At 52.7% G+C, this 24581-nt stretch overlaps 2 protein-coding genes across 16 annotated transcripts; both read right to left on the bottom strand.

The window, feature by feature from the left end:
* Window positions 1-283: 283 nt before the first annotated feature.
* Uckl1 (uridine-cytidine kinase 1 like 1) lies at window positions 284-13372 on the bottom strand. 6 transcript variants are annotated; one of them, XM_021157115.3, is made up of 15 exons: window positions 13101-13372; window positions 6141-6331; window positions 5945-6051; window positions 5663-5833; window positions 5518-5589; window positions 4312-4501; window positions 4171-4232; window positions 3565-3581; window positions 1626-1724; window positions 1435-1528; window positions 1257-1319; window positions 1029-1151; window positions 803-910; window positions 574-730; window positions 284-496 (listed from the first exon to the last, which is right to left on the bottom strand). In XM_021157115.3, the coding sequence occupies exons 1-15, from the start codon at window positions 13370-13372 to the stop codon at window positions 417-419; spliced, it is 1806 nt and encodes a 601-aa protein (XP_021012774.2). In that variant the 3' UTR covers window positions 284-416. The 6 variants fall into 6 exon arrangements, with proteins under 6 accessions (XP_021012774.2, XP_029328513.2, XP_021012775.2 ...); XM_029472653.2 differs by lacking the exon at window positions 3565-3581 and adding an exon at window positions 2339-2358; XM_021157116.3 differs by having other exon boundaries at window positions 6141-6328.
* On the bottom strand, window positions 13350-24117 carry Znf512b (zinc finger protein 512B). 10 transcript variants are annotated; one of them, XM_085831394.1, is made up of 17 exons: window positions 23812-24108; window positions 22104-22229; window positions 21714-21856; window positions 21298-21426; window positions 20618-21204; window positions 20320-20528; window positions 20148-20219; window positions 19871-20056; window positions 19651-19775; window positions 19469-19561; window positions 19235-19333; window positions 18983-19153; window positions 18324-18518; window positions 17985-18086; window positions 17564-17626; window positions 16938-17036; window positions 13350-16324 (listed from the first exon to the last, which is right to left on the bottom strand). In XM_085831394.1, the coding sequence occupies exons 2-17, from the start codon at window positions 22225-22227 to the stop codon at window positions 16073-16075; spliced, it is 2649 nt and encodes an 882-aa protein (XP_085687520.1). In that variant the 5' UTR covers window positions 22228-22229; window positions 23812-24108; the 3' UTR covers window positions 13350-16072. The 10 variants fall into 10 exon arrangements, with proteins under 10 accessions (XP_085687520.1, XP_021012770.1, XP_085687512.1 ...); XM_021157111.3 differs by having other exon boundaries at window positions 19910-20056; window positions 23812-24107; XM_085831386.1 differs by having other exon boundaries at window positions 20618-21426; window positions 24052-24117.
* Between the last annotated feature and the right edge of the window lie 464 nt (window positions 24118-24581).

Below are 24581 nucleotides of genomic sequence, written 5' to 3'. Positions count from 1 at the left end.
GAAGGAAGTGGTCACAGAGGCTAACTCAGAGCCTTAAGTATGTATCCTTGTCTCTGGGTCCAGGTCTGTCAGGTAAGCTGTGTGGTTCATCTGGAGGCCCCACTTCTTCCCTTATCTCTATCAGACAATAAGTGAACAAGCTTTGACTGTAAGGAAAGTACAGTGCAAGGCAGAGAATGCCTTGTCCTGCTGGACCTTTTACCTCACCCTCAGATACCTTGGGGAGACTGCCTCAACAGAGCCCACCCAAGGTACATTCTGCCACACGATCATTTTCTAAAACTTTATTTATTTTATAAAATGTGTAAACTGATTATTTTTATTTTTAAACTCAAAATAAGTTAATGTGTTGTCCCTGCAATTCCAGACCAGGAGACAGAAGGCTGGGTAGAAATATGAGTAGCTCGGACAGGGAACTAACCCACAGTGGCTGCCTCCTCATCATCACTGCCATCAGGGACTGCATCTGTCCCAAAGTAGCGATCACCAAAGTTCCCTGAAACAAGAAATGGCTTTGTGTGACTGGGTCCCCCTGGGTCATCAGCCATGCTCCCTGGGCTACAATGGACTCACCAATGCCTGGGATGATACGGAAAAGGTCATTGACACGCTTGTCCACAGCTGTGGTGATGATTCTCACGCGTGGGAAAGCGTAGGCCACAGAGTGCACACCCATCTCTGCCATGAGCAGGGACAGCAAAAAGATCTTGTCCTCAGGCACATCATGGTCCTGTGCGACATGGGGACAGGATAAGTCCCAACGCCAAGGGAATCTGCCGGCCGTCCATCCAGGTCTACTTACCAGGAGTACACGTACAGCCATCATGGCCGCAGCACCTGTGGATACTGTGCAGTCCATCAGGATCACATGATCATCACTGATATCCTTGGGAAGCCTCAGGTAATGGAGCTACAGTTGATAGTAAGGGCAGAGTAGTAAGGGCAGAGTAGGGCTCCCACATCAATTTTCTGGTCCCCCTCCCCGTGTTGGTCATTACTGTGAACCCCCAGCCCTCCCGGCTGGACACCTCAGGCTCCCCTGTGAGCTGGTTGGTCTGGATGAGGATAGTGCCGATGCGCACATCCTTGCACACGGCACGCAGTGCAGGCTCCATGGTTTCTCCTGCACGCAGAATCGACACGCCAGTGATCTAGTGGGGAAGGGAGGCTCAGTAAGCTGCAAGCTGGATGCCTCTATCCCAGAGCCTCTTACCCACGCAGCTACTGATAGCTCATCCCTATCTATCCATGGGCACCTGTTTTCCAGCGTAGCACTTTCCCACGTAGTCCTGCCCCTGTGGAGTCTGTACAGTGCAGTCCTGTATGGTGAGTTGGGGTGTCTGTGAACAGCCAGAGCCTAGTCCCCCTCCCTCATCATTAGCCCACACGTGGAAGAGTGGGACACCTTCTACCCATTTCCCTACAAACCCACACCTGAAAGGGTAGGAAGGACAGTGCATGTTCAATAAGCAGCCGCATCAGTCTTTTGGAGTAGAAGATGAATTCATCCCGGCTAGTCTCCTTGTCCCTGGTGGTAGAACAAGCAGGCTTAGAAAAGGATGGGACAGAACCTGGGGATGGAGTGGATCAGGGTTAGGAGTAGCACTCCACAGGCGGACTGTTACCTGATGATGGTGTGCATGCCTCGGACCTGCGGTGTACTCTTGAGGACACTCAGTGTCTGGGGGAGGGGATGGCACTGGTGAGCGGAGGCCAACGCGGCCCTAGGGATACAAATGTATTGGCATATCTTACCCAAAAGTCCCTTGATACTACAGAAAACAACTGAACATTACTGTGGGGGCCGGGGCATGTGCAGGGTGGGAGCTGTCTGCTGGCTATGGCTGACCCATGAAAGACGCCTTGGCACCTGAAATGTGACTGAAAAGTAAGATTGTTCGATTCTCAACATTAAACACAGACATCGGGGGTGGGGAGTGAGGCGTGAGGTGTCTCCTCTTAGGCTTAGATAAAGAAAGGCCAGACACAGGGAAGAGAGCTTGCTGTGGGAACAGGTTTCAGCTCCAGATGGATCTCTTATCCCCAAGCAACAAGTAAGCCATAGGGTCAAGCTTCACTCAGGCCCATCCCCCAGCTAGTATGCAGTCCCTCTCAGGAGGGAGGGCAAAGCAGGGAGGGCTCAGTGCCAAAGGCTGCCCCACCAAAGAACTAAGCCAGGAAAGGGAAGGGGCACGGTAGAAGGAGGGAGGGCTGATTAGGGGGTTGAGGTAGGGACAGTGATCATGGAAGGGAGGGGTCATGGAAGCACCGGGTGCAGGAGCAGCGCAGGGTGCAGGGCAGCACACCGTGCAGCACAACCATAGCTTGCTCTGCTCACATATCCCAACGCAGCTTCCTCTGCTCGCCAGGTGAAGAGCGTGTTCAGGGAGGGGACAAGGCAGGAAACAGGTTTACAAAGTGGAAAAGAACAGAGAGAAAAACACTTAGTGGGGAGAGCAGCCAAGTCCCTACAGAAGGTGCCCTGTGGCTACCAACTGGCTAAAGACTTGAGGCAGGAGGCTGGCAGCAGTCTTGGCACTGACAGCCTTGGCACCTGAGGGTGGAGCACCACCCACACCCAGCTGCTTTTCCCTCCTGCTCACCAGTAGCTTCCTGGAGTTGAAGGAGACTGAGGTGGGCACTCACTAGTCACCACTTCCTTGGCTAGCCAGAAAATGGAAAGTGGAGCTGGCCATGTCTAGAAATTTTTCTCAGAATTGACACTTTAAAAGAGCCCTGGCACAGGTCTGTGGTACCCTGATCTTGGTGAGGTCAAGTGGAGACTCATGCAAGGACAGGAAGCAGGGCTATGAAGATGACCCTGGAGGCATTTTCAACACTGGCTCAGAACTCCTGGGTTATCCAGTAGGATCGTGAGGGCTTCCACAGTGGCTCCAATAGATCTTCCCAACTCTGAGGAAAGCCTGGGAGAAGGGTAGGAACTTGGTGCTGCCTATGGCTCCTGCCCAGGCCTTGATCAGCAGGATAGTGGTACAGCTCAGTCTATCCCTTCTTCTTTCTGCCGCACTGCCAGCATTACTTCTGCTTGAGGTGTGCTGTCGGTTGAAGACTAAGCTAGGACAGGGCAGGGCCTGGGTAGGCAGGGTGGAGAAGACAGAGCCAAGCCTTCACTCCCCACCTCTCAGAGTCAACTGAGCCTATGACCCATGGGATAGTTCAGCTTAAGATACAGCAGCCTAGATGTGGACACAGGCCTTATGATTGCAGGAACATATCAATGTGGTCCCTGCCTAGGAACATGCATGCCGGTGCTGGCCCAGGAGAACTGCTGTGCTCTCTGTGGCTGGAGCCCAAGATAGGCTGTATGGGGAAGGAGCCTCCATGAACATCTGGCCAGCACAAGTAATACATAAGCCTGGGAAAATTCTTTAATGTCTTTGTACCTTGGAGTTCGTATTTGCCACCAAGGGGAGCAGCAGCAGGCCTGAGCTATTCTACCCCGGGTAAGGACTGCCTGCCTGCTTGGCTAGGTGACCGCTGGCCCGGAGCTCTATGTAGATGTTGGAAATGCCTCCATCTGTGCAGACTGTTGTGGAGTCTTACCTGACGCTGAGTTCGCGCTGTGGCAGCAACACAGGGAGACATAAGGGAATGGGTGACGCATCAGTGACCAGGCCAAGCAGCCAGGCTACCCCCACCCCCAGTGATGGACACTCCTCAGCCCCATGTGGAGATGGCTCAGGGTCTGCAAACTGCAAGAGGAGGCAAGCTTCTAAGGACCTCAAACGTGGGGGTCAGGTGGCCTGGGACCTGTGAGTCTGGGCCTGTAGTAGTAGTAGTGACCCCAGAACCCAGCCATAAACCATGTAATGTGGGACCTATAGTGTGAAAATGTCCCTTGTACAGTGACCCACTAAGAAAGAGAAGACATAGGACTCAGTGCTGAAACCCATAATCCTATACCAATGGATAGTGGGTCACCCTTGTTACTACCACAGGGTTGGGAGGGACAGGAGTGTAGCCTTCCAAGCATGGCCGAGTCCCCTTGCCTATTGCAGAGGGCTGGGCCAGATAATAAGCTTAGGGAGCAGGCTCAGGACACTTGAGTGTCAGTACCTGCAGCGGACAGAGAACGTGTGGGGGTAGGGTAAGCAAGCTTCTGTTGGGAGACAACAGACAGGGACTTTGAGTGCTACCTGGCTAACTAACCTCTTCCAGCTGGCTGTGAACATGCTGCACAATCAGGTCAATGGCTACTGTGTTCCCACTCCCTGGAGGGGGAAAAGATAACTCAGAAGCCTGGAAGCCCTTCTGCCCCACTGGCAGAAAAACAAGGGCTGGCAGGCTCACCTCTGGGCACCACAATATCTGCCAGGCGCATGGTAGGCTGGATATACTGATCAAATGCAGGTTTCACAAACTTGTTGTACTGCTTAATGACACCCTCAATGTCCCGGCCTCGCTCGCTGATGTCCCTGCGCAGCCGCCGAACCAGTCGGATATCAGAGTCTGTGTCCACAAAGATCTTCATGTCCAGGAGCTGGATGTGGGATGAGAAGCCAGTGCACGGGGCTGAGGCAGGCACCAGGGGTACTATCAAACAGAAGCCAGGATCGATACAGCCAGAGTGGCAACATGGTCAGCTCATGGGCTATGGGCCATGATCCTTGGGGCTAGCTCCCCCCCAAGGCATCCATTGGTTTAATTGTCAGTGCATGTAGGAAGCATTCATAGGAAGTGTTCATTGGGATGCATGTGTAGGTATGGGATACTACTAGTCAGGGGCACAACTGACAAGTCAGGCAGGGATGGTACTTGGCAGTGTGATGTATATATGACTTCACTTGTTATACCTCCCATGAACACTGGGGGAGTGGGGCTTTGTGAGCTCTGGGTATGGTCTCCTGCAGTCAGCATGGGATAGGTGGTCCTGAGGAGCCATCTAGAGATTGGAGCTGCCACATGGAGATGGTAAGAGTCCTCTTGGCCTGGACCAGAGTCACATTCAAGTATATCCTGGAGGTCTTGCAGCAAAGTCCCTTAAACTCCCTGGCTTTAAGTCCTTGTTTGTTCTTTAGCAAGGAAAAAATATCAAGAACAGGGGAGGGGCTGGTGAGATGGCTCAGTGGGTAAGAGCACCCGACTGCTCTTCCGAAGGTCCAGAGTTCTAATCCCAGCAACCACATGGTGGCTCACAACCATCTGTAACGAGATCTGACTCTCTCTTCTAGAGTGTATGAAGACAGCTACAGTGTACTTACATGTAATAAATAAATAAATCTTTAAAAAAAAAAAAAAAAAGCAGGGGAGATAGAAGTACAGCTCCCTCCCTGCAGGTAGGAGAGGAGACCACTGTCCCCAGAAGCCACACCCACTGTAGTAGTCAGCTAATGGTAAAGAACAGCTGTAAATGCCTAGTATACACCAGGTGGGGTGCATCCAGAACTGCCCAATAGGGAGAAATCTCAAATCACAGAGGCTGTGGGGATGGGGCAGCGTATTACTAAGAGAATGTTTATGGGGATGCTTGTGTGGGTGCTCCCGGTAAGCTCTCACCTCCAGCAGTGTCTTATCAGCAAAGGCCATGATACCCTCAAAGATGATGACATTCGCCCCATACAGTGTTTTCTGTAAAGGAACCCAGAGAGTTTTAATGTCCAGCTCAGACCCCTGCAACCTCTCCCCCACACCATGGACCTACCCAGTCCTTTTTCCGGCTATGGGTAGTGAAATCATAGATGGGTACTTGGACGCTCCTGCCCTGCTTTAGCTTCTTAAGGGTGGAAATGATGAGATCAAAGTCAAAGGCATCAGGGTGGTCAAAGTTGAAATTGTTACAGGCAGCCTGTTCCTGCTGCTGCTGCGTCAGAACCTGCGGGTAGAGGGGCATGATGAAGCCTGCTGCTGACCACAGGCCTACGTTTGTAGAGGCAAAGCAGTCACAGGGAGGAGATGCTCTGGGGGTAGATGAGCAGGGCCTCACCTTATAGAAGGAGTCCATGGACAACAGGACCACCCAGGGCACATCTAGCGCCTCAATGATCATTCTGGCCACAGTGGTCTTCCCAGATGCACTGCCACCTCCTAAGCCTGTGGAGTGGAAGGGTACCTTGCAAACTGTTGCAGTTGGGCTGGCCATGCAGACAGATCCCCAAGGTGCCTTCCCATACCACTCTCACCAATGGCAAAGGCCTCCTTGGACTGTGTACCATGTTCATTGTACCATGGTGGCCGCCCAGCTGTGTAGATGGTACGTTTGCTTGTGCGAAGCAGGGGTGGCTCTGACTTGCACTGGCTGGTGGTGCGCTTCCGGGGTGAGCGCCCAGTACCCACTGGTGGGAGAAGTCTGTCCAAGGTCCCTGCATTGCTGCTGTAAAGAGGAATGTGCTTAGCCTCAGTCAACAGTTTTCAACCTCTCTGGTCAGACCAAAGTGGGACAGGCACAATATAGGCTCAACTGGGGAGAGTGTGTCCAAGAAACCTGCCTTTACCTGTTCCATGGGGTTAACTGGGGCACAAGATCTCAGACTGTTCACACAGCAAGAACAAGGGACAGCAATTAATGGCAAGATGGCAGGAGGACACAGGAGGATGTGCTGTGTCCAGCACAGCACACTCCTTAGGTAGTCCAGCCACCGCTGCCCTACCCCTGGTTGTCCCAGGAGGTGAAAGTGCAGTATACGGGCCACATGCCAGTAGAAAGATGTATGTTTTGGGGGACTCTCTGGCTTGATACCCTGTCAAGCAATGTAAGATAGAAAGCAATAAGGGGCTGGGCAGTGGTGGCACATGCCTTTAATCCCAGCACTTGGGAGGCAGAGGCAGGTGGATTTCTGAGTTCGAGGACAGCCTGGTCTACAGAGTGAGTTCCAGGACAGCCAGGGCTATACAGAGAAACCCTGTCTCGAAAAAAATGGAAAAAAAAAAAAGGCAATAAGGAAGGCTGGAATCCTATGAAGAATTTACTTCTTCTCAGTATGACCCCTCCTGTCTTGGCAATGTGTGTATGTGCACACACACATGTGCATGTGGTAGTGGTTTAAGATCATGACATGAGACCAAAAGAGGATATAAGAGGGAAATTTAACCCAAGAAGGTCAAATCAGATCTGTACCTGTGCACACTTATAGCCTACCACTCATGCTAGTGGGCACTCAGAACCATGCTGACATTTCAGTGGGTCTGCATTCCTAAAGGGGTGCCATTTCCAGCCATAGCCTTCAAATCTGAGAATGAGCAACTTCTACCGAAGTTCAATGTTCTGCGTCATCTTCCTATTACCTGCTGTTTGTCTGAGGTACACCCTGATGCAAAAGTGCTAAGAGAATGAGACTTAATGCTTAATAGAGGCAATTTCTGAAAGAAAACCGCTTGAAAAGAAGCCTGGGCAGATCACATCATCCTAGTCTCAGCTTTCAAACTTCTCAAGAAGCTCTCAGGTCAGTGTCCTAGCAAGCTACGGCTCACCTGTGTAGGATTAAATTGAACTGTAGCCACTGACTGTACAGGACAGTGTTTAGTGGGTAGGAGGGGGTGCCTATAGAAATGGCAGGTGGATATGCCAGGCTAGCTCTGTGTGGAATGCCCCTACAGTGGCTGGTATAGTCTACAGTACCACAAACAAACAAACAAACAAACAAACCACTGTATGGAATAAAAGGTTAGCCTGAGGTGAATGAGGTAGACTGGTCGGCCCAGACTGGAACACGTATCCCCAGGGCACTCTTGGGTAAGAAAAGTACACTATGCTGACATATGGTTTAGTTTACATAAAAGCCAGTAGATGAAGGATGCTCACTTAGGGACTGAGGACATAGCTTAGAAAACAAATCTAGGGTCTGATCTCCAGTTAACCCCAAAAGATGCTCACCCAGATGCCCATTCACGCCAGTGTCTGTGAGAAAGGAATGCATTCAAAAAACCTGAAAGCAAACATGCCAGTATAAGAATCATAATTTCCCTGGAGACTACAATTTGGGACAGGAAACTGTCACATTTGGATATTTTACAAGTATAGGCTCTCTTATCAAAATGGAAGCTGGGCTTTGGTCTTATCTGGAAGCTCTGTTTCTTGCCATGTTCTTGCTGCTGCCTCATAGCTCTCCATATCCTAGTTTCCAGGGCTGATGTATCAGGATATGGCTCAAGACAAACTTTCTGCCTCTGGGATGGCCCAGTTTGGGAACAATGATGGTCTCAGCTGGATAACCCTTCCTATTAGCAGGAAGAGTGTGGGTGTGTGCCCGTGAGTAGGGGAAGGCATTGGAAAGACTGCCTAACATGTGACTGGTCATACCGGCAGCTCTGAAGGATGTAGTGTATGACAACACAAGTGGGTATCATGAAAAGAATCCATCTGTATCCAACCAAGAAAACACACAGAATTCACCCTTGGGGACAGAGACAATAAGCCTGCTTGTTTCTACATCATTCATCTTTACCAGAGCTCAGAGCGTGAGCATTGGGAATAATTAGTCACTCTATTAAGTTCAGCCTCACTGCCACTGCTCTGGAGACAAGTGCAGGAGCTGAGAGCATGAGCTTGGCATAAATAAGCTGAGTGCTGAGATCTGAGTCTGCCAGTCAGGGGTCTGAAGAACAGATAGCATGTGAGGGACACAGGTCAAGAAATGATAGGCTGCCTGAGGGATGTTACCTGCATCTCAACTCAAGCTTGCCTGAATGGCTCAGTCAAACACACACAGAAAGGTCCCCAGATCCCTGGGCAGAGGGTAGGTAGTTGCTCACCTGGGTATACTAATCTGTCTACAGTAAACAAATGGATCTGTGAAGCTTATCCACTGGGCTACCCTTTCCATCAGGCAAAAGCTAGACACACACTCCCCCCGCCCCCATTAGAGGGAGAACCAGAGACTTCCCAGGGTTTCAGACTGGGTCTTGCCTTGGTCCCTAGAGGCAGCATGACCACAATACACAGGGTAGTTCTAGGAGGCCACGGTAAACAAAGAATAATCAAACAAACAAAAGCAAAACAACAACAAAAACAAATTCAGGACATCTGTCTTCCCACTGAGCCTCTTCTTCCTCTCCCCAGGGAATGCTTTTGGGGGGAAACTACTCCAATGTAGAACATCTGACTTGGAAGAGGGCAGAGCAACCTGATAAAGCTCCTAGCCACCAATGGTAAAAACAAGTGCACACAAAGCTAAGACACACTCCGACAGAAACTGGACAGATGACCCGACAGGCAGGGGCTGTTTTCCCGATCCCCCTGATTCTCACAGTAGCAGCTTCTCTGGGAGAATTTTACTTCCCTATCAGTGACTCTTTCCCAGCTCCGTGAAGATTCCTCCCAAAGCATGTGCTGCTGATGGGAAGAGTGCCCAGTTGCAAATAGATCAGGGAGGACTTTGCCAGAAATCTGCCTCACCCTGACTGGGCTATCAGGCTGTGTCTGTACCAAGCCCAACTCCCCTGCCCTCCCCAAAGTTAACAGCTATCTCCTACAGCCAGAAATAAGGCAGCACCCATTTCTCACAAAAGGTGCCCCTTGATGGGAAAGTTGCACAAAATACTTCATTTCTTATCTACAGACAAAGGGGCTTCTGGCCACAATGACGACTTCATCTGTACGAACAGTATTAAAGAGCCACAGTGAATGCAAGATGCTATCAGAACCCACAGCCCCAAGCCAGCGCCAGCCACATCTGCAGCCGAAAGAGCTCCCAGGAGCACCTGCCAGCTTGTTTGTTTTCAGATATCCATGGACACACATCACACACAAGTCAGATGTGGTCAGTTCCATTGGGAAGTGGGGTTTTCATCAGCAGGGACTCTGCGGCAACTCACCTGCTTTCTGCTCCAAGAGTCCAGCACCCTGAGATCCTGATGCCAGGGTAAGCTGGGGGACTGCTCATAGCCAAAGATGCAGGTAAGCACAGAGGGCTCAGAGGTGGATGTCCCTGGACAGTGGGATGACCCAGGTATGTGTGGTATAGGTTCTAGCAGTTAGAGTATCACTACCTCTTAGAATTACAGTTGTCTCTAAAGACAGTTTGGGAGTTCTAGCCACCTGAACTGGTCTTCCATGGGTGGAATCACTCCTATAGGCAGCCCAGTTGAAGAGCTAGGTGGGGTTGGACCCCTACCTTGCAGAAGTAGGTTGCTATATACAGGGAATGGGGCACAGCAACTACGAGGCCCCGGGAGCCCTACTGCACTAAGGAAATACACTCAATGCTAGTCTCAGAGGCTAAGGCCACACACACACACATAAGAGGATCACCCAGTCAGGGCTCATGCCCAGATATTAATAGTACTGACTCTGGCCTGCACAATCCCCAGGCCAGTTGCTGTGAGTGTACTTCAGTGTTAGCTGCTTGCACATTGACCTGGACTTGCTGGGAACCACAAGTACCTCTCCCCAAATTTTCTGGAAGAAACACAGTTCTACCTCCCAATGCATACACAGCACGACAAGGAAATCTGAGGCCCCACCAGGCCAGGTGATCTGAATGTCAGTGCTGAGCTGGGTGCCCCTCCCCTAGCCCCAAGGTGCCTCCTACAAGGATAAACAAATCTGAAATTCTACCCTAGCACATCCAAGAATAACTGTTCCACCCCACCTCACACGGGCTCCAGCAAGCCCGATGGCCACCTTGGCCTCATCAGTCAGCAGGGGACACAGCAACCTCCCTGCCCACAGCATGGAAAGGGAAGATCAGGTCCCAGCCTCAGCTGAAATCCCTTTATTGACTTAAGATCTAATCAGAGAGGTTTTGCTGGCTTTGGGGTTCTCATCAAGGGGTGGGCTGGCCTCATTGCAACCTCATCCTACCTGGCTGGCCTACAGCACTAAGTCTGGCAGGGCTCAGAGAAGGAAGCTTCCAAGTGGACTTCATGCATCTGAAAAGGAGCCACTCTGGGAGCTGCCTTGGAGGCAGCTCTTCTCACTACCTAGGTAACTTGTGGGTATGTCTACATCCCCAGACACCAGGAGCAGGAAGAGCCAATCTATGTTTGCATGTGCATGTATGTGTTTATAGTTTGTCTGTCCCTCTGACTCTACTCTTAGATATGGTTGGCTGGATATGCCCCAGGATTGCTCTGGGAGGCTAATATTGTTCTGGGCAGGGGTGCAGAGTTAAGGAGTCCTAGGGAATCAGTTCTCTAAGTTTGGCTGGCTAAGCACAACAGAGGATCCTGACATGTTCCGTGGGTACCCCAGCAGGTCAGGATCAGTGGGTAGCAAAAACGCCACAGGTCTGTGGGAAGCTAACATCGTGCTGGTCTCAAAAAGGGAAGGCTTACTTAATTCCAGATTTGTTACTGCTAACAGAATAGACCTGTCCCACCTATTGATTCACTAGACTTGGCTCCAAAATACCACACCCTGACCCCGGAACTTCATCTTTACCTAGGATACACCAGGCTACCTGGCTACTACACTCCTTAACTTCCATCTTTGAGGTTTTCTTCTTTCAGGGCTCCATTCTAGGCCTCAGGGCTGTCTGAGGTAGGTGGTGCTGGAAGCTGCTGCTCAGTTTTCATTTCCCCCTGGCTATCCCTTAGGTAACAGCTCTGTCATCTATGGCTCAAACGTCACTCACCAGGGAGTTGCTGCAGACCTGTATGTATCCTTATCAGAGAAATAGAGGCTATTGAGAACCTAAGCCGGTGCCTCATGGATAAGGAAACTCCATGGAAGTTAGAGCTGCCCTGTAATTTGCATCCCCCATATCTTAGAAACCAGAATGAAAGGTCTACAGCAGAGACTGAAGAGAGGAAGGCTCATCACTTGGACCACCAAAGAACTAAGAAAGGTCTCAAGATCCCTCTGCTATGGTTAAATCTAGTCAAGCAACCCATCCCAGCAAGAGGCAGGAGGCGGTTCAGAGAGTCATCAAAGCCATTTTCACAAGGTAGACATAGGACTGGGGGAATTAAAGGTTTTCATGGCCTCACTTGCCAACCTGCCCCCCAAGGCTCTGGGTGAGTACCTATTAACTTCTCTCCACTCTCTAATCCCAAATCAATCTCCACTTTGCATATCGACATGAAAGCCAATGGCGGTGCCGGCTAAGGTCAGCCGACTCCAAGGAAAAAGCCTCAGGGGCAGGCAGATATGGAGCCAGGTGCTGGGAAAGGCAGTAGGAGAAACCTCAAGCTGGGCTTTACGTCTACCAGCGACTCCCTCCCCTACTGCTGCCAATGCCTGAGGCACCAGGGCAGTTTGTATCTTCTCAAGGTGTTTCCTCAGGAACCTTCTGAGGAGGTATTTGGCCACGGCCTCTTTGCTTCTGGTTAAATCGAGACACTGAACTAGAAAGCATCACAAAGTTTGACTCCTAGTCAGAATGTCTGGAGTGTGTGAACTAGCTGGGATTCATCTTATCCACTGCCAGCACCTCACGTTCTAAAGGCGTCCGGGGTTACAGCTTCTCCGGTGGTGCACTGTGGCCTGCAAAGCCGGAAGACATTTGGCCTTCAACTGGCTCATACAGACCGGAAGAGGTGCCACAAGCAGTTTCCAAGCATGGCCACTGCCCCCTGGCGGCCATGACCTAGAGTTGCTACAAGTGATGATCAGGCCAAGTGAAGACAAGGACCCTTAAGTCTCCTACTTCCTACAAGGACCCTTATCTCCCCTTCCATTCTCCTGAAAGCCTCGAAAGTCTCAAAGGCCCCAAACTCTCGGGCAGGTGGCGATCACCACCCCATCTTACATTCACAAGCACCACTGGCCGCCAGGTGCAACTTTGCGCTCAGTTTCGACTAACTCAGAAGATCGAACACGCCTACCGCCCAGCTGGGAGCCCAGAGCCAAGTGCGCACCCACTAGGGACAGAAACCCAGGCTAAAGAGGTCAAACAGGTTTCCACTCTCAGTGCCTCCAAAAGCTGGGGCTTGGGCCAGTTCCGCCTTCCGTCCGCTGGGGCCCTCCAGGTCGCCTGCCACCTCCCTCTCCCTGGCAAGGGGTGGCCGACACATAGCCCAGGAGGCCCCAAGGCGCTGGAGAGCCGCCGAAACCTGTCCATGATCCACAAGGCTGTGGAGATCAAGCTGCCCATCTATGGAGATGCCCGGAGCCGTCCCGGCTTTAGGAAGAGATGCAAGCCGTGCTCCGACCCCTCCCAAGAGGCAAGCGCGGCCCCTGCCTTATTCAGGCCCGCGCCTACCGGTCCTCGCACGCCGTTTCATTCTGCTCGGCCGAGCGGCCAGGCACATCTGGGGCCACAGCGGACTGCAGGGGCGAAGGGGCGGCGCTCATTGAGGCCGGCGGCGCAGCCATGGCGTTCCGAACCTGGCGGAGGCCGGGGAGGCGCACCAGGAGGCAGGCACGCTGCGGACTACAATCCCCACAAGGCCGTGCGGCAAGCCCCGAGAATGACCTTTGCCTCAATACAAACTCAGACGCACAAAATCCCTGGAAAAAAAAATCAATAAACATTTATTTGATACAGTGACTTTAATACATAGTTGATGGCCCACCACCGCACCACTCCGGGCCAGGGGATGAGGATGGGGACAGATGATCACAAGGCGGGCAGGACCAAAGCTCACCTCAAAACATCTTGCAAATAAAACACTTTGTAGATAGAATATATATGCATGTATATCTATGGTTACAAGTGATAGCCAGAAATGCACTTGTGTAATGAGAACTGCATTATAACCAAACCAAGGAACCCAAAGTTTAGGAGGCGCTGCAGTCAGGTATGTGGGGTGACCTGGGAAACCAGGTCTCCAGGGCAAGGGACCTGGGTTTCACCCAACAGGGGAACAGCTCTCCCTTCAGAACCACCATAGGGACAGGAAGGTCCCAAAGCCTCCAGGAGGCACCATCATCTGCCTGTGCAGGAACATAAAGTGCACCCTGGTTCTGCATGAAATGTCTGCCCTTGGCACTTCTGTTTTTTAGGGCAGGGCAAGCGCTGAGCCAGAGGTAGATCTGTAGAGACCCTGACTTTTGCATTTTGCCAAGGACCCAGGGTTGGTTTGGCCCTCTAAGTCTATGCCCACCCACCTTCTGTAGCTCTGCCATGATGGTCCCTCTTACTGAGGATCTGTGTAGGCTGGTGGTTACCTTTGGGCCATAGTAGGGAGGTGGGCAGACCGATGAGCCCTGCCACCATGGAAGAGCTTTACAGTCTAGCTTGCTACTTACCAGTCACCACAGGCTGGTACCTATCCAACTGCAGCTTTTGACAGCTGCCCCAAAACTGACCCCAAAGACTGAGTTAAAGTGCTAACATCAAGTTACCCAGAACAGCCGAGTCCCATAGCAAGGCTGTCTATGGGCTTTCTGGTACATCCTGGAAACTCAGCCCCCAGCAAACCCAGGTCCTACTTCTCCCTACAAGTGCCAAGTACCTGAGAGGCTGGGGTGGATGGTCACACCCCACAGAGGTGTTGTGAAAAGTGCACTTTGGCCCGCTTCCCTTCCACAGCTGCACACAACCACTCCAAAGCCCCAGCCTACCCTTTGACACTGGATCATACCCACCTCTGTAGCCACCTCTGACCATGGCAAAGTGTGTAGTAATTGGAGAGTCCATTCAACGCCTACAACACACCAGGCCATGGTTACCTTGCCCAGAGTCTGAGCCTTTCTAAATACATGTGTACAAGGACTTCACCCCAAATCTCCCTGGAGCTGGCCTTCTTGGAAACGCTCCCTGCTGAGGCTGGGGGGCAGGTGCTAGTTAGTACCACAGCAATACCTTCGGCACCAGGAAACCCTTAGCACCATGACATTAAGATTGTTGAGTTTTGTATAAAAAAAAAAAAAAAAAAAAAAAAAACCAGAATTTTTAAAAAAGGTTGCTACTTGTCACAGCAACAAGACTGGCATCAACAACATCCAGGAGACACACAGAGGCAAATATCAAAATTCACATCATCCAGGATCAGAAGCAGAGACCTCAGTCCACCCCTACCAACACTATAAAAAGCTCGTTCCAACCCCCTCCAGCCTTCTCCTGGTGTGGCTCACAGCAGGGTTGGGAGATGGGGATAGGGTTAGAAGGTAGAACCAGGAAGGAGGCCAGATCTCTCTTCCTGGCCTTGTCCAACCTGCAGACCCTGTTAGCCTCAGGGCCCCTAAAGAAAGGAGTGAGGCCCAGCCTAGAGTTGCTACACTGGCTGAGACCCCATCTTTCACTATCCTTCCATTTCTGTATTAAATGACTGACTGCCACAAGATCCCAAGGGCAGATAAAATAAAAAGGAAAAGGAGGCCTTCCACAGAACTTGGCTTATAGGCCCACCTAGCAGAGCAGACATTTGCAGTCTCTCCTAAGTACTACTCCTGAGCTAAGCTCCTTCTGGCCAGCCTCTGCTTCACATGGCTGTGGCCCCAGGGAGGCACCCCTAAGGGCGCTAACCACATGATTAGAAACTAAAGGCTGGAGGTGAAACATCCTAGTCTGGGCCTCCCTGAAGGTAGAACACACAGAGCTCTTTCCTTGCCTGGAAGGTTACATACTCCACCATGATCACGCCAGTCAAGTGAGGAGAGGCCTGAAACACACAGGGATGACAGAGGAGGAAGCAGGCCCAGAGAGGTAGAGAACAGAAGCAAGGGGGTCAGAGGTGGATGCAAAAGGACAGATGAGTGGGTGGCTGTCAGGGCAGCATGGCAGTAGACAGGGTCTGTCCTGGGAGGTAGCTGGGAGTACTGGAGTTCCAGTGTTGGGTGGAGGCGAGGCCCAAGTTATGGCAGCCAGACTGCTCAGGTGCCTCATCAGTCCACAACTATGGGTCACCAGGAATGTCTGAGCCTTGAAAGAGTCAGATTGGGGATCCTACTGGGCCAGAGGAAGGTGGAAACTGGGACCATTTGACTGTTTAAGCACACTTCATGCCCCATGGTGCCAAGGCTCCTGCCAGGTCCATGAATGTCCTTGTAGGAACGGCTGGGTCCTCCAGCCTATTGCACTTTTGCTGCTGCCCTGGCACTCCCGGGGAGCCCCATCTAGCCTTGTTGAGGCAGCCTAAACAGGGGAAGGACCACTTTCAGGGAGAGCAGAGTGGTTTGCCAACCCTCTGGACAGATGGGGGTGTGTGTTGGAGGTGGAAGACCAGTCTAGAACTGGCTCCCCTAATCTGGACAATGCAGGGCATGATGGGTAGGCCCTGCCCACTAGGCTCACTTTTCAGGTGCCTTCCCAGCTCCAGCCTTCTTCCCAGTGGAGCTCCGGGACCCCCTGTCTCTGCCTCCTGGGGGCCAGTCATCCCTGTTAGGGGGGAGCTTAGATGCTGGCTCCTCGGAGGACCGTTCCTTGGGTTTACGGCCCCGCTTCTTTCCTCCTGACAGACTTTTCTTCTTCTCTTTCCTAGGCATCAAGGAGTCCTGGCTCTTGTGTTTGGAAGACGGGTCAGCTGAGGTCCGGAACCAATTCTAGGGCAAGAAAACTTGCAATAAAGACTGAGAACTTTGGTCTAAAGCTATAGATCTAACTCATTTTCTTTATTAAAAACAACCAACTAAACAAAAACCAACCAACCAACCAAACAAAAAATCCTTTTATTAATGTTTTCTTGGCATTCGTGACTGCATGTGTGTTCATACATGTGCATTCGGGGAGGTTTGGAGGCCAGGGAGCCTCCTGACATTGGTGCTGGGAAACAAACTCTGATTCTCTGGAAGAGCTAGAGGTACTCTTAATCACTGAATCCTTTTTCCCACCCATCAAAATTATTGTTTTGGCTGGGCATACAACCACTAGGAAGTGGCTGAAGACAGGGTTTTCCCTGCTAAGGCTGGTATCAAAACTGGGGCACCCCAGACTAGTCTTTTTTTTTTTTTTTTAAAAGATTAATCACCCCACACTCTTGACACTTCAGGGGAAGTGGACCCTATTTAGAGAAGAAAACAGCAGATTTCTCGGTTACACCGTCTCAGGCACTTGTTCTCTACTACCCATCCCTAAGGCCAGCCTCCAGCCCTGCAGGCCCAGGAGATGAGATGATAACTCCCATACCCTAAAAGGAGATGGACATGGCCCTCTTACCTCTCCGTGGGTCTTAAGGATGTGGTACTTCACGCCGCTCTCAGAGCTGAACTCTTTGGGACACAGCAAGCAGCGGTACTTCCCCACCAGGTGGTCCCCCTGCAATGCACAGTGGTCCAGTACCCACCTTCAGAAGATTCAAAGCACCCACATCTGGTCCAAGCCCTTATCCTGCTGCTAAAAGACTAAGATCAGCTGGAGAGAAGACAGCTGTACTCACTGTCTTCTAGGATGTATGTCAATGGTGCGTTTAGGGACTGAAACTACTCTGCAATAGGATTATTAAGCTACCCCTTCTACGGGAGTAGGAAATAAGAGGAGAACGGGATGAGGCAGGTACTGAATGATAGGACATAGTGTTTGGTGAATGTCCACAACCCAAGCCAAACGTGCTCTCTGCTCAGGTCAGGATGAACACTTACACCATGTAAGTCAAAAACACTCCAGGGCAGGACTTGGAACAGAGAGGGATTCTGGGCCACCTGTTGAGCACCTACTACTCTTTGGGTTATGTAGTGGTCAGGGTAGGTGATCTTACACTGATGCAGGTTAACCCTTGGCAAGAGAAAACTGGGTGCCCAGTGCCCTCCACTCCTGTAAGCCATGGTAATAATTCTAGAACTGACCTTGCTGCAGCTGGCAAGATGGGCCTTGAGGCCGGACACACTGGAGTAGATGGCTTCACAGCACTGCAGGCAGGAGACAGCTGTGGAGAAAGCCCTCCCACGACACTACACAAGGGGCATCCCACCTCAACCTCCTCAGAGCACTCTGGGCTTCTCTGAGGGCAGGTCTCTGAAGTCCTGGATTTTGGGCAGGGTTGGTAATATGGGTCCCCAGGTTGAAGTCCCCTTTGTTGACATGGTATTTATGTGAAGACCCTACAGAACCTCAGGGTCAAAGATAGGCTAATCACACTGAAGATGGTTACTTCTTAATAGGACATTCACTGTTTTAACCTCTACTGTTGCCTGAAGGCCCAAACCTAAGCCCTCTGTCCTGGAGCCCCAATGTCCCACCTCCCACTACCTGCTAGTCCCAGCTTACATCATTGGGACAGTTCACATGGCCCTTCTCCTTGACTTCGTTCTTCCATGCTTCCAGCAGCTGAGGGTTAAGTGTGGGGAGACCTGGCCGAGTGTAGTTGAGCTGCAAGACCAGGCACAGCACCAGGTAAGCTGCATGCTCAGGCCCATGCTCTGACAATGCAACGTGCTTCTGCAGTGGGCTCACTACCCCTTCACAGATAGGGTTAATAGATGGCCAAGGTCACAAAAACTGGGCTGCCATAGGGGAATCAAACCAGGTCTGTCCTGATCAGAGACCGAGAGGTTGGGGGAGCAATTAGGGAATGACCAAGGGTCAAGATTCTGGTGGGCCACTCACCCGTGCAGTCTCAGGCACAAGGTCATCCTTCATGCGTCGTTTGGTCCAGTCACGGGCCAGTTCATCCTCTGCAATCTCCTGTAGATGGAACACGGCAACCTGGGCCGATGTACGTCGGATGCGACCACTTGGGGTCCGTTCTACCCCAAGCAGGTCCTCAGCCTCAGGGATCTTGTCTGTGGGCTCCTCAGGAGGCTAGATGGTAAGGATAGGCAGAGGCCAGTATAAGCCAGTGTAAGAGAAGGATGATATCCAGAGACCAGGAGTTAGAGGTGGCATGAGTTGTACACCATGTGGTTTGGGAACTCAGAATGCAGCTGTAGACACCACAACAGAAACAGAACACAGGGGCACCAGGCCCCATCCTTCCTCCTAAGACTTAGATCACTAAAGGCATGGATTGCATCTATCAGGGAACACATGGACTTGAAAACACATGTAGGCCGGGCATGGTGGCACATGCTTTTAATCCCAGCAGGAGGCAGAGGCAGACGGATTTTTGAGTTCCAGGCCAGCCTGTTCTACAAAGTGAGTTCCAGGACAGTCAGGGTTACACAGAGAAACCCTGTCTCGAAATCCCCCCCCCCAAAAAAACCAACACATGTAGGGCACAATATAGTCTCTTAGAACAAGGACAAGGTAGATTGTAGGCCACTCACCGGGGCTGTGTGCTCTGAACGCACATGATAGTCATGGCCAGCCTTGGATCGGTAAGTCTTGCCACAGTGGGTACAGGGGAAGGAGGGACTGTCTACCTCACAGGGTGGCTTCCCACAGCGCCGCTGGTGGTATTGATAACCCATGAGGCTGGAGAAGGCGGCCCCACAGCCCTGGGGATCCAGGTCAGAAACCAGGTAAGAAATCAGCCAGGTTCCCAAGTCTTGAACACCCCCACATGGGCCAACACTGACCTCTTGGGGGCAGCGCAGCCTTCCCATCTGCTTCAGCACCTTTCGAAGCCTCTCCCGCTCCTCCTGTTCTCCCCCTTCAGAGGCCTCAGCATCCGTGGGCTGGAGACAGAGCAAGCCTCAGACCTGATGCCAGCCAGGAGTTAGGGCCATAGATCCAAAATCAGGCATAGAGGAGCAACAGTAGAGAGGTCAGCAGTCAGGGCTAGACAGGGAGCTGGTGGTCAGGCAGCATACCTTGGCACTGTGTTCAGCCATGGTGTGGTAGTTGAGGCCAGCCTTGGACTTGAATTGTTTTCGGCAGTGCTGACATTTGAGTGCTTCCTGCAACTGCAGTCATGGCCTAACTATGAGAAACCCATCTAGGCAAGGGATCCTCTCTCCCCAGTGCCCTTGGGGTAGAGAGACAGGAGGCTTACCTTGTGACATACTTCCATGTGCTTTTTGAGTCCCACGAGGGTCTTCCGGGTAACCACATTGCAGGTGGGGCAGACAGCCTCCCCCCGTTCATGGATGGCTCGCTGCCACTGCTCCTCAGGGCCACCTGTGAGGCAGGGCCAGGCCTCAGGCTTGTGGGGCTCCTGAATGCCCTGGACTCCAGGGGCATCCCCCATGCCTTTGCTACAGGATCCAGCCCACCATGGAGACCTGTCCTGGGTCCTGCCAGGCAGCCCCCACCTGGGGCTGGGTGGGCCACAGGAGTTGGTGCCTCCTTGCTGACAGTGACAGGGGTGGCCAGCACCTTCTTCCGCACTTCCTCAGAGCCTGATCCCTCTTGCTTCTTGGAGCGATGAACTCGAGCCTTGTCTTCAGCTTTGGCCAGGCCTGTGTGCACACACAGGATGGATAAGATATATGGGCCAACTACTGATTGATACCCTCAGTTCCAGAAGTGTTCAGCTAGCTGGGTTCTTACCTTTGAGCCCAAAGGTCCCTGAGATAGATGGCTGCTCCCCTGTGAATTTCTTCGGTGTTTTCTGTTTCCTTCCTGACTCAGGGGAGAGAAAATAAGTGCCAAGACCCTGGTCACACAGTCATTGAAAGGCCAGAGCCCATCATGGCCAGTCTCCCCGGGGCTCTTATCTTACTGTGCTTTGTGCGCTCAGGGTCTTCCTCGGGCTGGGACACTGGGCCTATAGGCCGCAGTGCCTCTTTGCCCATCAGGGGCCTGCTGCCGCTAGGATCTGTACTCAGTGGGAAGGTCACACTCTGGTCCATGCTGGATGGGCCATACGCTCCATTCTCTGGCCTTGCCTGCTTGGGCAGGATGGGGCAGGTGTCCAAACTGTCTGCAGCCCTGCAAGTGGCAGGCAAGGTGAGATCCAGGCAAACCTCACCCACTCCAGGCACAGCTGACAACTCACCATCTCAAATGACTTCCCATACCTTTTCTTACTGCTGTTCTTGCCTGTAGCACGAAGTGTTTTGTTCTCAGATTTGGACAGCAACACCATTTTGCAGGGTGGTATGTGTCTGCTGATGGCGATGGGCCTGCTGACCGGCACAGGCTTGCTGACCACAATGGGCCTGCTGACTGGTACTGGCTTGGTGAGTGGCACAGGTTTTGAAACTGTCACAAGCTTGGTAACTGGCATATGTTTGGTGAGTGGCACAGGTTTGGTGATTGGGATGGGCTTGGTGACTGGCACAGGCCTAGAGACTTGCATGGGCCTACTGACTGTGACAGGTTTGGTGACTGGTATAGGCCTACTGACTGTGACTGGCTTACTGATGCCAATGGGCTTGCTGACTCCCACTGGTTTGCCAACAGTAACAGGTTTGCTCACTCCGATGGGCTTGCTGACCCCAACAGGCCGGCTGATGGTGACCGGCCGGCTGACTGGGCCAGGCTTGGGGGCAGGTAGGGGGTGGTCCATGTGATTCCATATCCGGTGCTTCTCCAGCTGGGTCTTGGAGGTGAATGCGGCCTCGCAGAAGGGGCAAGGGAAGGCCAGCCTATCTGAGATAGCACCCTGGGCAGGGAGGGCAGGTGTGGGATGGGGCCCCGGGGGCCTCTGCCCAGATGCACCCCCAGGCCTCCTCTTCCCTGACCCACAGCCCCTTACCCCTTGGCACCGCTGATAGTGGTACTTGAGCCCATAGATGCTGGGGAACTCTAGCCAGCACCCTGAGTTTGGACACTTCACCCTTGAGTGTGCCTTGAATTCATCTTTCCACTGGTTCATCAGAGAGAGCTGGGCAGAGGAAAAGGCCAAGCTGCTGACCTGTAGCTACCCAGACTTAAAGCTCCCCCAAGCCAAATAAGCCCTTCAACCTCAAGAGCAGGCCAGGAATTCAAGCCATGCTGCAGACCTATGCTGATGACTATCACAGCCCACTGGGACTTTGTAACAGACACAAGGGCCTTAGGGTACATGCTCAAACAAATTGGCACAGGATGTATGGAGGGCTGCTAAGGGCATGGAAGTGGCCTTCACAGACTAAATAGAATGGACCCCACTCTAACCCTCAGGGAGCTCACAGGAATATCTCGGAGAGCTTGGTTCTCGGCTTTCGGCCTCCCTTTTTTCTTCCCTTCTGTCTTGTCACTGGCTGAGTTTCCGGGGTCAAAGCAGAGTGGGGCCTGGCTAGGCACTGTATGTCCACTGTGGACCACTGGCATCCCTATAGTACAGGAGACAGTAAGGCTCAGTGGCTGCCCAATATCACCGACCCCCAAGGGCGGCGGCCCAGACTGAGTCTTGGCTCACCCAGATAAAGGCCCAGCAGCTGGAGTTAACCCAGGACAAGACCCTGGCTACAATAAGGCTGACAATCTCCACCCCACAAAAGTCCTCAGGATACCCAAGGAGGTAACTCTACCACTGGCTATCTGCATCCTCTAGAACTGATTTCTGCCTTAGCTCCTCACCTAGCTTTGGTGGGTCCTGCAACAAGGGAAGTTGGGCCTCCTTCCGGCTGCCTCCCTTTCCAGGTCCACTTTTGCTGGATCCTTGAAGCCGACGGCCTCCTCCAACACAGAAGGACTCAGTCATCTCTGCAGAGTAAGTACACAGACCTATGAGACGAACAGGCTCAACCTAGGACTTTCACTGGGGTTATCCTAGAGACCCTCAATATGTCTCTCTAGCCCTGACCTTCTATATTGATTACATCAATAAGCAAGTAATGGAAGCTTCTAACTTAGAGAAGGGGGTTTGCCCAGACAAGGTCTTTCTAAATAACCCAGAAGGCATGAGAAGTGTAGAAAGAGTCAAGACTCTTTTTTTTTTTTTTTGGTTTTTCTAGACAGGCTTTCTCTGTATAGCCCTGGCTGTCCTGGAACTCACTCTGTAGACCAGGCTGGCCTCGAACTCAGAAATCCGCCTGCCTCTGCCTCCCGAGTGCTAGGACTAAAGGCGTGCGCCACCACGCCCGGCGAGTCAAGACTCTTACTACATTTGACACCCTCATCTACAGCCTCATCTAGACACACAATACCAAAGGTTGCTGAGGATCAGCCTGTCTTCGGAGGGTCCGCAATTGAAGAAGACTGATAATATTCCTCATAGGGGACAATTAATACTAGTAATGGTTGCTGGCTCACAGGCAGCCACATCACCACACCTCAGGGATAACTTCTCCTCAGAGTCCTGGCCCCTACCATCCAGATACACAATACTAACCTACTCAGATAAGAGCCCTTGAAGACCTCTCTCTAGGCAAAGAAGCCAATATGGGTGCTGAAGGCCCATGTCCCCACCACATGCACTCATCCCCCTGGTTGGTAAAGTGAAGATCCACTAGAAATACACTTTGGTCCCATGCTGAGCCATCCTACCTGTCTGCTTTCTCAGCCTTCTGTGCAGACAGGGCCCCTCCACCCAGATGAACACACCACGTCAGCCCCTCAGCCACCACAGCCTAGACAGCCACCATTTCTTCCTATTTTCAATAGCTTCTAGGTTCCCTGCCTAGGAAGCCACTTCAGCTAAACAAGTTATAGTCAATACTGGCAAGCAGAGGCTATAGAGTATGCATGCTGCTGCCCTGGGGTTGGGCCTCTGGGGACTGTTCTGCTTGCAGCATCACATACCCTGAAAACCGAGGAAGGCTCTAAGCATAGCATGTTGAGGCCTCTCAGAGACACCCAAAGCCACAGAAGGGGGCGGTACCAAAGAGCAAGGTTCAAGCAGGTGAGCCCTCTCCTAACAGTTTTTGATCAACTCAAATCAGAGGGGATGTGTAGGGGCTGCGTTATCCAGGAGGTCTAAGGTCAATCACCGTCCACTGCAAAAGACAACACCCCCATCCTGGGCCTAGGGGAGGGGAGGGGGTCTGAAGTCAACTAAAGTTCTCTGGATGTCCTCGTTTTGCAGCTTCATAAGGAAATGAATTATCCAGAACCCCGATTACATTTGAGGTCCGGGTTATACGGCCTGCTGCAACCTTCTAGTCTTTCAGAGTTAGGGGTAAGGCCTGGCCGCCGGAGTAGGAAGAAAACCCCTCCTCCACCTGGGGTCCCTGCGATCTCCCTTGTAGCCTCCAGGGAGGAGGGCGCTGCGGCCGACGCAGGCCACTCCGCCCGGCCCCCGGCGAGCGCAGCCAAGAGGCGCACCTGGAGGCCCGTGGCCACCCACCTGTCACCTGAGGCCGGACGCGGGCTGCAGCCTGGCCCGGAAGCGCCGACCGCGGGGGGGCGAAGGCAGTGAACCAAAATGGCGACTTTTTCTGGAGGAGGAGGCGGGAGGACGGCGCCGACGCGGGGAGCGGGGCGCGGCGCGGGTCCGGGCGCGGCGGGGAGGCGGGCTGGGCACAGGGCTGGTGCGGGGCGCGGGTGGCGCCGGGGCCGCGGTAAAGCGGGCAGGGCCGGCGCTTACCTGCAGCGCCCAAGGGGTGCGGCCGGGCCAGGCCGGAGCCAGAGCCGGGCCGGGGCGCGGGGCGCGGGGCGCGGGGTCCGGGCGGCGCACACTCCGCGCCGTGCTGCGCACATGCGCGCTCCCGCCCCTCCTACCTTTGACAGTTTTACTGCGGGGGGGAGGGGGGCGAACTCTCGCGGTATTCACGCGGCCGCCGCTGCGGGGAAGGGGCCGGTGGGGCCGGTCCGCCGCTCCGGGCTGCGCGATCCGTAGCCCAGGTGGTCCTGGCCTCCAGGGCCGAGCCATCGGTCACGCGTGCCTTGGGCAAGAGTCGCTTGTGGACAGTCCAGTAAACTGAGGCATGTCAGGAACTCTGGACACTACCGCAAATCCTGCCTGACGGATTAAGCAACCGGTGTGGTTGCGCTGGCTGAAGTAGATCCTATGAGGGGTTATGGGACATCCGTAGGATGTCAGGGCGCACCTCAGCCTCTATCTGTCCCTTAGGCCATCTTAGTCAATCTAGACACGAAGACCGATAGGCCTTATTG

This window comes from Mus caroli, unplaced genomic scaffold (assembly GCF_978045245.1).
Source record: "Mus caroli unplaced genomic scaffold, Mus_caroli_1 scaffold_2, whole genome shotgun sequence".
Classification (NCBI taxonomy): Eukaryota; Metazoa; Chordata; class Mammalia; order Rodentia; family Muridae; genus Mus; species Mus caroli.
This window is presented reverse-complemented; position numbering and strand designations above follow the sequence as displayed.